We start from the raw sequence: 13,754 nt of genomic DNA on the forward strand, positions 1-13,754 counted from the left end.
ATACCCAGCATAGTTCCTTGCATATAGTAGGACCTCAGTAAATGTTTGTTGTATTTGAATTTATTTAATTAGGATATATTGCCCCAAGTGAGTCATGTATTCAAGGTTCAAACCAGCAGGTTGTAGGTATATACATAGTTAATTAAGAGCAAAAATGGCTTACCTTTCTATGGTCATGTTTTAATTAATGGAATTTAGAGTCAGGAAGACCTAAGTTCAAAATCTAAATGTTTTCTAACTAATATGACCCTGGGAGAGTCATTTAACCTTTCTCAGCCTCAGTTTTTGTTTTTTGTTTTTGTTTTTTTTTTGGCTAGGCAATGGGGTTAAGTGACTAGCCCAGGGTCACATAGGTAGTAAGTGTTATGTGTCTGAGGCCGGATTTGAACTCAGGTCCTCCTGAATCCAGGGCCGGTGTTCTATTCACTGTTCCACCAAGCTGCCCCTCAGCCTCAGTTTTCTCATCTATAGAAATGGGATAACAATAACACCTACCTCACAGAGTTGTTATGAGGATCAAATGGGATAATATGTACAGTGCTTGACAAACCTTAAAGGACTGCAAATGCTAGCCATTATTATTATTATTACTATGTAATACCTAAAAACACAGATTTAAAGAAATAATGATATTCCAAATCTCTAGTAATACTTCAAGGAAGTGATAGATAAGTGGAAAAAGTCCCCATATACTCCAAAATAGTTCTAGTAGCACTTTTTGTGATAGCTCAGAATGGAAACAAAGTAGATGCCTATCAATTGATGAACAGCTAAACAAATTATTGTATATGAATGTAATATAATATTACTGTCCTATAAGAAATGATGTGTGTGATTAATGCAGAGAAGTATGGAAAGATCAATATGAATTAGTGCAACATAAAGAAAGCAGAGGCAAGAAAATAATATTCACAGTAACTTTGTTGTTGTTGTCAAGTTGTTTCAGTTGTGTCTGACTCTTCAGGAGTCTTTTGTTCCAGTAGATAGGTTAAGAATGAAAATTTTGTAGGTTGATTTGAAAGCCAATACAGACAGTTATAGAGGGTTAGGAGAAAATTGGTAAGTAAGGTGGTCCTAAGTGTGATAATTGGGGTAGAATACTGTCACTTTTAAAAAATCTTTTGCAGTAGATTAGCTGGAAGTAGTGAATCCCATAATATGAAATGCTTAGAATAAATAGCCCCTGTGTAAAATACAATATTAAATAATTGAAATTATAAATTGAGGTTCTATATGATACCATTTGGGAAACTGTGTAATTGAATTTATTCTGGTCTCATTTTAAGTGAAATGTATCCCTCCTACAACTTACTATAGTACATAGATCAGGAAACTTGTTAGCTGGGTGATTTTAAGCCAAGTTTCCCCAGTTACATGGTTTGTAATGTGATTAAAGATAATGCCGAACATTAATTTGGTAACTCATTGTATTAAAAAATATTGTTAGAAAAGTGAATTCTTCTTTAATTCTTTTAGGTTATAGATTTAATTGTTTAAAGACTGATGTAAATATGTTATTTTTTAAAAAACTCTTTAGCAATATAGGAGATGGTTATAGTGGTTTTCTGTGAAGTTGGCATAGCAAGGAACCCCTTAAAGTGTCCTCGTCTGTAAAAGATAGTCCTAAAATCTTACTAGACTTTCTACCAGTTTAAAGCAACAGTGAGTGTTTGCTTTTGTGGTAGATTGGCAACTGAGTAGGTTGTCAATATTTTAAGATTTAAAGATCTAGATCCATGTTCAAGTTAATATACAGTGATTTAATTTTAGTTGAGAACTTGAAATTGCAAAGCAAAAGATTCTTATTCCTATAAAAAATTAGTATCTAACCATTGGATCACACTGTCTTAAAATTTTCTGCAGTTTTGGTTAATGAGTAAGGTTAGATGAGCATCTTTAAGTTGTGTCCACCCACCTTTCAGGATGGTCTGTAGGCAGACCATATTAGAGATCTAACACTATATAAATGTTGGAGTAGTTTGCCATTTCCTTCTCTAGTTCATTTTACAGATGAACAATAAGGTAAACAGGGTAAAGTGACTTGCCAAGGGTCACGTAGCTAGTAAGTGTCTAAGGCTGATTTGAACTCAGGTCTTCCTGACTCCAGGAAGACCTGAGTTATCCACAGTGTCACCTACTATAACAATATAAATGGAAAAACAACTTCATACCAAAAAATCACAAGTAAATGTTACAAAATTATAAAGATCAAATACTGGACTCAAATGAAGAACTATGAGAAGACAACCTCCCCATTACTTTGTGGAAGTGAGAAGTTCATAAGTGTTACACATTGCACATTTTTTCATATTTTTTCAATATAGCAGTAGTTGTGCTGATTTTTTTCTCTCTCTAAAAGTTATAATTTGTCATATGTGGCTGTCTGGGAGGAGGAGGAGGAAAGATAACTTGAGTTAACTATGGTGATATAAGAAACAGAAAATGTCATTAAAATGTATTTTTAAAAAAAGAAATGAATGATAACCAGATAAATTGTATATGTTTCAATAATTGTTTTATTGTTTTCAACTTCTCCCGATCTTTGTTCTTATTCACACTTTAATTAAAATGATTCTTTAGTTACACATACACCAAACTGTTCATAGCAGCACTTTTTGTGAGAATTGGAAACAAAGTAGATGCCTGTCAATTGGGAAATGGCAACACAGATGGTGACATGTGAAAGGAGTGGTATATTACAACATCATAAGAAATGGCAAATATGAAGAATCAGAGAAACAAAGAAGAGTTAGATGAACTGATGCAGCATGAAGAAAGTAGAACCAGAAAAAGAATATACATAAGTACCGCAACAATGTAAATAGAAAGAACAACAACAAAAGAAAGAAAGTGAATACTATGCAATTACAAAGACCTGGATTGACTTAAGATAAGAATTCCCAGCTCTCTGCCTAGAGCTGTGCACCACTGAGGTTGTTGAAGTTCCAAGATGGCTGGATGAAAGCTTGCTATGAAAGCTATTGATTGGGCAGCAGTTGAGGAGATCATAGCTAAAAACTAGAAAGCCATTGCTAATGCCTTGAAATCCCATAATGAATATGTTATGACCAGATTACCCCTCAACCCCAAACCGTTCCTGAATGGACTGACAGGGAAGCTGGTGATGGTGAAGCTTAAGTGGGGAATGGAGTACAAAGGTTACCTGGTCTCTGTGGATGGCTACATGAACATGCAACTTGCAAATACAGAAGAATACATAGATGGGGCATTGTCTGGACACCTTGGTGAAGTTTTAATAAGGTGCAATAATGTCCTTTACATCAGAGGTGTCGAAGAAGAGGAAGAAGATGGGGAAATGAGAGAATAACATCTTTTCTGGGGTGGGGTGGGGTAGGGATTTCTTTTGTATATTTCTAGAATATGTGGCTGAGAAGCCACAAGTGACCAACTGGGCTTACTATAAGGAAAATGTGGCCAAGCCTGGCCTCGTGGATGAGTTTGAAAAGACGTTCAATGAGCTGAAGATTCCTGTGCCAGAAGATAAATTTACTGCCCTAGTGGATCAACAGGAAAATGCAAAAATTGGTGCTGATTTCGTGAAAGCTTCAAATGCTAGGATTGCAGAACTTCAGAAAGAGATGGAAAAGATTGAGAATATAATTCCTTTTGAACAGATTTGAGGATTTTGAGGTTTTGAACCAAGCCTTTCCTCAATCCAAACTGGACAAGAAGAAGTGTCCTTATTGGCCCCACCAGCCAATTGAGAACCTCTAAAATTTGACCTCAGAAGAAGCGATGGCCCTCCTTTCACATGCTCCTGAAATCTGAAATAAAGCAATTGTACAGTCTTAAAAAAAAAAAAAAGAATTCCCTTCTTTGTAGAAGTAGGGAACCATGAGTCATTTACTCTGTATGTCAGACACAGTTTATGCCTCAGTTTTGTTGGACTGAATTTTTCATTTTCTTTTCAACCTTTGTTATAAAGGACAGTTTCCTACAGAGGGTAAGGAGAATAGCAATACATTCAGGAATGAAGGTGAAACAAAAACAAGAGATGTCAATAAAAATAGGATAATTTTTATAACAACAAAATGCTTCTTTTTAATTTAGTCTGCACTTCTTAACTTAAAGCCAAAAATCCTTCCTGAAAATGTGCATAACTTTGAACTTCAGGCCATCTGAGCATCAGGAATACTTGCAGGTCCTTGCAGCTCTGGCCGAGGAATCACTTGATAGAATGATTCCTGTGACTGCTGTCCTTTACAACCTGCTACTGAACTAATTTCACCAATTTTAGCTGCCATTTGTTTCAGAGCAACTCTTGTAGCTCTTTTCTTGGTGCAAAAATTCAAAGAGATTACAGTTAGACAGCATGTATGTAAAACCACAGGAATCCCTATGACTGTCTTTCTGGTCAAAAGAGCCTCAGGATCCCCTAGCCTCTGGCGGCAAGAATCCTACTAAGCATTAGCATTGATACGAGCACATTCTTGGGGGGGTGTGAAGAAGTCCAGAGAGTGTTCTCAAGGACACAGCATCTTTTGACTCTAGCTCTAAATGCTGTAACTCTCCAACAGCATGTTTAAATGTTGGGAATGGCTGGAGGCAGCTAGGTGGTTCAGTGGATAGAGCGCTGGGCCTGGAGTCAGGAAGACCTGAGTTCAAATCCAGCTTCAGACATTTACTAGCTGTGTGCGCTGGGCAAGTTACTTAACTTCTGTTGTCTTAATCCAGTGGAGGAGGAAATGGTAAACCACACTAGTATCTTTATCAAGGAAACCCTACGGACAGTCTGGTCCCTGGGGTCATGAAGAGTCAGACACAACTAAACAACTGAAAAACAAAAAACAAAGTAGTTGGAGATTATGAACACATACACAAGGAATATGTTGGGGAATCCTGATCGTCACTGTATCCCTCAATCTGTACTGCCTAATTATGCCTCCAAGGCAAGTGCCACCTGGCCATTTATATATTGCTTCAGGTTAGTAAAGTGAATTTTTGCACAACTCTGTGAGGTACATGGTGAAAGGATCATTGTGTTCATTTTACAGAAAGGCTTCAGAGAGATTAAGTGACCCACTGGTGTTCATGCAGCCAGTAAGTTTTTTAAAATTCACTAAGATAACCCTACCCCTTCATATGATGATCCCACTCCCTAGAGTGGGGGGGAGGGGAGCAAAGAAAGGAAGGAAAGGAAGAAAGAAACAAATACTTATCTGTGCCTACTATTGTGGCAGACACAGTGCTAAGCTTTACAAATATTTCATTCAATCCTTACAAGAAACCTAGGGGGTGGGTGGGACAGAGAGAAAAGCATCATATATCAAACTTAACATGTCCAAAACAGAACTCAGAAACTTCTCTTTTACCCACAAACCTACCCATCTTCCAAATGTCCCTATTTCTCTCAAAGGCACCAACATCCTCCCTCTGTCCTAGATTTGTACTTTAGCATTATCCTTGACTCCCCATTCTCCCTTACCACACATATCTAATCAGCTGCCAAATCTTGGTGTTTCTTCCTCCAAAGATGTGGATGCTAAGAAGATACTCCCTGGTCCTTAATTGTTAACTTTAATAATGTCTTCCAGATGCTTTGATCATAACCTTGAGAGGATACCCTTTCCTGTTTAAATCAAAAGCCCCTATTGTCACCTCCAAGATTGGATGATTTTCTTAATCCCTGAGATAAACTGAGCTGCCTTTGAGTTAAAATATATCCGTTAACACTGAAAGTACCCTTTATTAATTCCCTTGGACTCCTCTGACCCTTGACAGATTTTTGGGCTTGAATCACAGTATTTGACTAGGAAATGCTAGTTTTAATTAGTGGTCTTTAATTGTGGATTTCTAGCAATCTAAACATTCTCTGTGCTTACCCAGTTACTACATTAATTCAGGTCCTCATCACTCACTTGCCTGGATAGTTCAGTGGCCTCCAAACTGGTCTCCCTTCCTTAAAGCCTCTCCCACACCCATCTATCCTCTACATTACTGCCAAAGTGATTTTCAAAAGCATAGATCTGATCATATCACTCCCCTACTTGTTTCTCCCTATTTCCTCTAAGATAAAACATAAATTCCTCTGTTTGTCTTTTAAAAGCCCTTCACAATCTGGTCCCAGCATATCTATTGGGGCTTATCATACATTACTTTTCTTCCAGATCTCTGTGGTCCATCCCAACTGGCCTTCTCTCCATTCCTCACACAACACTCCATTTCCTGTCTCCAGACCTTTGCATTGGCTGTCCCTCATGCTTGTGTAGGGCCTTTGGGCAACAAATCTCTGTAGTCAGAGGGAATCTCCAAAGGTTTACCCACATTGGCACTGTGGGAAATGAGGTTCAGTTTCTCAGAAACAGTGCAATCTTACCAATTCAGGAAGAGATGGGCTCTAACATGCACTTTGGGGCAGAATGAGTAGGATTACACTGACCTGGGCAATCAGAACCAATGAGAACAAAAGAGAACCCTACAGGGGCGTGGTCAAGGAATGCAGCAATGGAAGATGCTATAAATGGAAACTGACCATAAGAGTTGAACAGCAGAAGTATTCCTTGCTCCCTGCTTCACTAATTTTAAGAATTTGTCTGGGAAATAATTGACTGTGCCTACCCCAAGATGCTACTGGGGACTTGGTGAATTCACTTTCTGTTTTCCCTCTGCTTCTTTACCGTATGATCTTAAGTGTTTTCTATCATCTTTTTAAAGTCTTTTTTTTAACTTTAGATTTGAATACATAAAAGAAAAGAAAAAGAAACATTACAAACAAATACAAAATAAGAAAAGAAAAAACATGTCATGTGCACAGCAGAACGTAAGAGAGTATTCAAAATATATAGCAATAAATTTCCATTTAAGAAAGCCTATATAACAAATACTATGCATGGTATTGAAAGCAGTCCATCTTTGCTTCCTTGTAGGTTTTCTTTTGTTCTCCGCTGAACATTTTTTATTTTGTTCTTTTTTCCCCTCTTCCTTCTCCCTTTCCCCCCTCTAGGCTACAATTAAGCATGGATATACTTATACATAGATATTGATATATACATACACATATACACATACATTCATATATACATACATATATAAAAATATACTTTCCCTAAGAGATTCTACTCCTACTCTGTGTTTTTATGTTTATGCGTATTTCTTATTTCCTATCCCTCCTGACTCCTCTACTTTACTTCTCCTGTATTTTCTCTCTTGTTAAATGACTTACTCGCAGTTTGGATAGTGTTTCAAAAAATTTTTGCTCTCAATAAAGTTAAGATCAAACCTTAATTACATTCTTAATGTGTGTCATGCATAGAATGCATGTATGGAGGGTAAGGGGAGCCAGTGACTATTTGACTACGCAGAACTTAATAGGCGAGGGACTATATCTATCATGGCATCCAGAGCTTTGAGGGGTCTGAGTTCCCATGATTTTTACTAATAATCTGTATTTTACCTTTCTAGCTTCAAAGTAAAGAATCCATTTAGGTTTAGGTCAAAATTTACCCTTGGGTTTAAATAGGGAGTTAATCTTTTTATTTGCAGCAGTCTGGGTCACATTGACTCTGGGCTAGTAATTATCACCTCCATATCAGAGAAGGATGAGGGATGAAATGAAAGAGAAGCGGTGGTCTGCCCAAAACTTACCCTGAAGAAGGAGATAGGCATTGAAATAGTCTGGCATGGTCTGCTCCTCCTTTTTCCAGAAGAGAGGAAAGTCCTTAGACAAACTCTGCCCTCCACAGAGATGCCTGTGTTTACACCTGGATTGCATTCGTTTCTCAGTTCTGGTTAACAGAATTCCTTTCTTCCTCCAAGATGCAGCTCCTGAACCACTTTCTACATGAATCCTCTCCTGATCCCCATGACTGCTAGTGCTCTTCCCCCTCTCTTATATTTAACTATTTTATGTTTATTCTCTTTGTAATTATTCTATTCAAACATTCTCACCATAGTGTGGATTGTTAGAATGCTTTCATGACCACCACCATCATCATCATAATCCATTTAATGTAGTCGGTTATAATAACTCTGTGAAGTAGCTAATACAAGTATTATTGAAGAGGGTGGGGGTTTTTGGGGTGCTCCTAAATGCACAGAGGCACCCCAAGATGGCAGGAAAAAGCCCAAATCACGGCGCAGATCTGCCTGAATGAATTCAACCCAGATCTTCTTCCAGCCAGAGAAAAAGTTTATTAAAAATGAAGCATATAGGCCAGACTCCCAAGGAATCCAACCATCAGTGATCTAAATGGGGGTTAAGGTGGTCAGGTGATGCTACCGTGAGGCAGTCTCAGCCTCTTGGTCATGAAGAAAGCTCAGCATCTGAATGGGGGCTGGGGTGGGAAGGCCAGGTGACACCTGTTACTGAGGGACATGGGGGTCTCAGCCTCTAGGGGCATGAGAAATTCCCAGCATCAGAATGGGGGAAAGGTGAGTCTTAAGTACAGAAAGACTAGGGGAGGGGTCTAAGGAGTGGCGAAGCAGTTTGGAGTGATGGGAGGAGGGGTCTAAGGAGATCTGGATGGGAGTGGCTAGTAAACAGGGATGAACAGAACTCCTGGGTTCGAACCTCGAGGTGCCTAGCTAGGATTAAGGGTGGCCAGAGGAAGGGGGGGAGGGTTGGTTGGGTCCATTTGGAAGGTAATAAACAATGAGAATAGATAATGAAGGGAGCTGAAAGGTAGAAGTTTGCTTTCAAAGGGGAGATAAAGAGAGTAGATAAGGAACCTAGAAGTTTTAAGGGTTTTCTGAACCGGTAGACAAACTTCTTTTTAGAGTTAGGGGTAAAGATGCATTTGAATAAGCTTTGAAAGAAAGATAAAATGAGTTTACAAGGAATCTACAAACTTCTTGTTAGAGCTAGGGGTAAAGGTGCATTTGAATAAGCTTTTAAAGATAAAGTGAGTTTACAAGGAATCTAAAAGTTTTAAGGGTCTTCTGGGGTCTGTAAAGAAAGGAGCCAAATTCCTTTTGACGAAAAGGGGTGAAGGGAAAAGGGGCAAAGATAAATCTCTTCATTACTATACCCATTTTTCAGATGCAGAAACTTTACCTCATAGAGGTAAAGTGATTTGCCAAGGGTCATCCAGTTAAATCATAGGATTATTGATTTAATGCTGAATGAAACATTAGGCAGCCTCCGGTCCATAAGTTCCCAAAGTTGATGATACCAGCCCCAGGTGCACTAGAATGATTGAGGGGGGAAGTAGTAGCCTCAGGTGCAATTGGAGGGCCTTGAATAAAAAAAGGGGGCAGTGGAAGTATAAGGAAAGAAGAGAATGTAAGAAAATTTTGAAAAACCATTCCTATGTTTCATTCATTGTGTAACAGAGTCAAAGTCATAGTGATGACATTATTTTCCAAATAAACTCACAAAATGGAAGTTAAAACTGATCAGTGGTCAAGTCCGCCAACAGGTTTTAACAAGTAAGTGTTGGCTGGTAAGCAAGAACCTTGTGCATTGCTGGCAAGTCTAGCATGCATCGGCAGGAGTATGTGCATGTAATGACTTGTTTACAATACAATACTAGGGGGCAGCTAGGTAGCAATGGATAGAGCACCAGCCCGAAGTCAGGAGGACTTGAGCTCGACTCCAGCCTCAGACACATAACACTCACTAGCTGTGTGACCCTGGGCAAGTCACTTAACCCCTATTGCCTCACCAAAAAAAAAAAAGGGGGCAGCTAGGTGGTGCAGTGGACAGAGCACCGGCAATGAAGTCAGGAGGACCTGAGTTCAAATTCAGCCTCAGATCAAACACTTGACACTTACTAGCTGTGTGACCCTGGGTGAGTCACTTAACCCCAATTGCCTAAGGAAAAAAAAAAACAAAACTACAATACAATACTATATGATTACATTACCAATATTGCATCATCAAAATTTCAATGTGGGAAAAAACCCCATAAATTTACAATGAATTATTAAATTTAAGATGCATCATTTAAAAATACATATATATATATATTATATTTTTGAAATGATGCAAATTTTTAAAAGTCATTAAAGGGTTAAAGAAAGTAGATTTCCAGGGGGGCACTGAGTAATTTTTTTTTGAAAATGAGGTGGTAGGCCAGATAAGTTTGGGAACCTCTGACTAGCCCAACAGAATCATTTTATAGGTGAAGAAACTGAGGCCCAGAGATGACTTGTCCAAGTTCACATAAACATTAAATAGCAGAGCTAGGGCTCAAAGCCAGGTCCTTTGACTCTAAATCCAGTACTCTTTCTACTATACCACACTGCCTTTCAATGCCTTAGCAAGTTCTAATATCTAGCTAACAGCATCATCAAGTTGGAAATTTTATTGTGGAGGATGCAAGGAAGAAGGAAAGAGAAAGAATTTTACAATGTAGGTTTCTTTAGTTGAAGTAAGATAAGAGCAAAATACCAAAGTGGCTTTGAGCCATCAAAGGGCAGTATGGAACCAGGTGGAAGGCAGGATTAGAAAGTGAGAAATGGTGCAGAACAGAGGGTAGAAAGAGACTAAAGATAGACTTCACCAACTTGGCAAAATTGCCTAAATGAGTTTTGATAATAAACGCAATTGTCATAGCAACAATAATAACAATTATTTGAATTTACAGAACCTCATATTTTTCAAGTCAGGGATCTTACTCAATCCCTCTCTTACAGGATGCTATACCGTGTTCATTTAAAAATTATGATTAAAAACTCCACACTCCAGGGAGAATAATCTGCTTAGTTCAGTCACAGTTAGAAACTGAGCCATACAGAATATTCCATAGAGGGGAGTCATGGGGACAGAACTATCTCATTCTTTCCCTTCTCCTAAATATAATTATTCTGAGAGAGTGGAAACCCCTCTCACTTCAAAAGCAACAACAGTGTTAGTGAATTAGGACAATTCGAACTCGCCAGAAAGAGTGAGAGGGAAACATTCAATGATTCCCCCTGACCATGATCATGGAAAAGAAAAGAACATGGAAAATCCCCTTACTCACCAAAATGGGCTCCGTCTGTGTTATTCCTGCGGAGACAGCAGGAAGTGCTGCTATATATACAGTAGCTTCCACCGCAGCGGCAAACAGCACTGAGTGAACATCTCCATCTCTCTCCAAAATGGGAAAGGTGAGACCACAGGAAAGCAATGCTGAGACAGAGCTGAGACAGTGTATTTATACAATAAGGTGGCTTTCTTAACCCTCCCCAATATTTCATTCTACAGATCATCTTCTACGAGGACCGGGGCTTCCAGGGCCGATCCTACGAATGCAACAGCGACTGCCCCAACCTGCAGGCGTACTTCAACCGTTGCAACTCCATCCGGGTAGAAAGTGGCTGCTGGATGATTTATGAGCGCCCCAATTACTTGGGCCATCAGTATTACCTACGGAGAGGCGAGTATCCAGACTACCAGCAGTGGATGGGATACAACGACTGCATCAGGTCCTGCCGCATCATCCCCCAAGTAAGTATGGTTCCATTTGAAGTGTTTTGGGAAAGTCAAGTGCTTTCAAAGTTCTTTTCTCAAACCAGATCTAGCTAGCTAGTAAATGGTTGCAGCCTACTCTCCGAGGACAACGTATCTCTCTCAAGAGTCTGAAGAGGCTAGTGAAATATCTCAACCTATCCATTTTTCATTGGCCCGTTTCTGTTGCCCTTTAACTATAGAAATCCAGGGTCCATATTTTAAATGGAGTAAAGAAATTATCTAAGATTCTTAATCTAATGACTAACATGGAATCAGAGGGATTATAAACTTAGAAGCCTTATCAAAGAATAGCTGCTCTGGTTTATGCTTATATTAACAGATCCAGTACATTAAATTTTCATAAATATGATCTGGAAATTCTGATTGTATTAAAACATTTTCTGTTTGTTTTATCAGTTTGCTTTCCCACTATTCAATCAGCCACTCTAGAGGGCATTGATTCAATACCACTTAGCCTTGATAGAATGAAGAAAAAAATTGAGTAGAAGAGGGAGGCACATTGGTAAAGTAGGAACTTGAAGGCCGTGTTCAGAAAGTTGTTTGGTATATTCTGCGATGCTGGGAAAAGCACCTGGGAATCATTGAATGTTTTGCTGGGAAGATTATGTGATTAAAATAATGCTTAAAGCATATCCCTTCCTATTGAGGGTGGGATAAAATGGAGGAAAGCATAGCCCAGAGACAGAGTTCAATTGGTGTAGTAGATGAGTTTGGAGTCAGAAGAGATAAATTCAAACTCTAACTATTTTATTTACTGTCAATGTGACCTTGCACAAGTTACTTCCTCTCTCTGGGCCTCAGTTTTCTCACCTGTAAAATGAACAATGAGATAATCTCTAAGGCCTTTTCCAGCGAAAATCATAGAATTCTAAAAATGGAACCAATAGAACAGCCTAGGTTCAAGGTGGTTTGGGCCTGGACAAAGCTGTGAAAATGGAGAGAAAAGGGCGTATCTCAAAAGCCTTGTGAGTATAAAGGATTAGGGATCCCAGGACTGGTGGCATTTATAAAAACTAGCCTTAGAAGAAATAATTTAAAGATAATTCATCTTCAAATGAAAATATATCATGCTTAGCTTTACAATTCACACTTTCCCTCATCTAGTATTTATATAGCACTTTGAGGTTTGCAAATCATTTACATATGTTAACTCATTTATAGGCATTTCCTCCAATAATAAAGATGAAGTTGATATGGTAAATCTTACTTTAAGAAGGCTATTTCATAAAAACAAAGTGAGGAAGAATGCACTAGGTTGCTGGGCTGTATTCCTAGCCATGCTTAGTAATCATTATGCAAATAGCAGATTGTAGTTGTTGTTCAGTCACGTCTGACTCTTTGTGATCCCATTGGGGGTTTTCTTGGCAAAGATCCTGGAGTGGTTTGCTATTTCCTTTTCTAGCTCATTTTACAGGTGAGCAAACTGAGGCAAACAGGGTGAAGTGACTCGCCCAGGGTCACACAGCTAGTAAGTGTCTGAGGCTACTTTTGAACTCAGGTCTTCCTGACTCCAGACCCAGCAAGTGGAGAAGACCAATTAATTCTTCACACGTTTGTCCTGGCAGTAAAATTGGAATCAAGAAGATTTTGAGTAGGAAAATTTTGATTACTCTCTATTTCATCATCGATTTCTTGTTTCAATTATTACAGTACTCTGGCTCCTATAGGCTGAGGTTCTATGACAGAGATGACTTCAAAGGCCAAATGACAGAGCTCACGGATGATTGTGACTCTATTCAAGACCGCTTCCATATGAATGAAATACGCTCTCTCAATGTGTTAGAGGGCTCCTGGATACTATATGAGATGCCCAGCTATAGAGGAAGACAGTACCTTCTGAGACCTGGGGAGTACAGGAGATACCTGGACTGGGGGGCCATGAATGCTAAAGTTGGTTCTTTTAGACGGGTCATGGATTTTTACTGAGATATGGTTACTCTCAGTTTTTTTCATTTTAAAATCGAATAAAATATTTAGCTTGTGTTTCCAGCACTAAACGGTTCCTGTCTTTCTTCCAATCTTATTAAGTATTTGTTTGTAATAATAACATTTAGTTAAATATAAAAAATATGCATTCATGATAGGAATGAGTATTTGAATAGGAGGAATGGTATAGGCAATAATGTTTCCAGCACTGTGCCTTAATAACTAAAACATCTGACCAACCTTGGCTCTAATATTTGGGGATTTTAATATATATACTAACATACCACTTTAATATACCTTGGACTCCCAATACTTCAACATCCTAAATTTCTTTGACCTCTATCTCAGCTACACACAGGTATGATCATACCATTGCCCTGATGGTCCCCTATAACTGTTCCACCTCCATGAT

At 38.7% G+C, this 13,754-nt stretch overlaps 1 protein-coding gene and 1 pseudogene across 1 annotated transcript; both read left to right on the forward strand.

The window, feature by feature from the left end:
- The first annotated feature begins 2,950 nt into the window (after positions 1 to 2,950).
- Positions 2,951 to 3,809, forward strand: LOC114051470 (annotated as a pseudogene).
- A 7,234-nt stretch (positions 3,810 to 11,043) lies between these two features.
- On the forward strand, positions 11,044 to 13,342 carry LOC114051407 (gamma-crystallin B). Its single transcript, XM_027873752.1, has 3 exons — positions 11,044 to 11,052; positions 11,150 to 11,392; positions 13,067 to 13,342. The coding sequence occupies exons 1-3, from the start codon at positions 11,044 to 11,046 to the stop codon at positions 13,340 to 13,342; spliced, it is 528 nt and encodes a 175-aa protein (XP_027729553.1).
- Positions 13,343 to 13,754: the final 412 nt, after the last annotated feature.

Source organism: Vombatus ursinus, unplaced genomic scaffold (assembly GCF_900497805.2).
Source record: "Vombatus ursinus unplaced genomic scaffold, bare-nosed wombat genome assembly UNPS02014802.1, whole genome shotgun sequence".
Lineage (NCBI taxonomy): Eukaryota > Metazoa > Chordata > Mammalia > Diprotodontia > Vombatidae > Vombatus > Vombatus ursinus.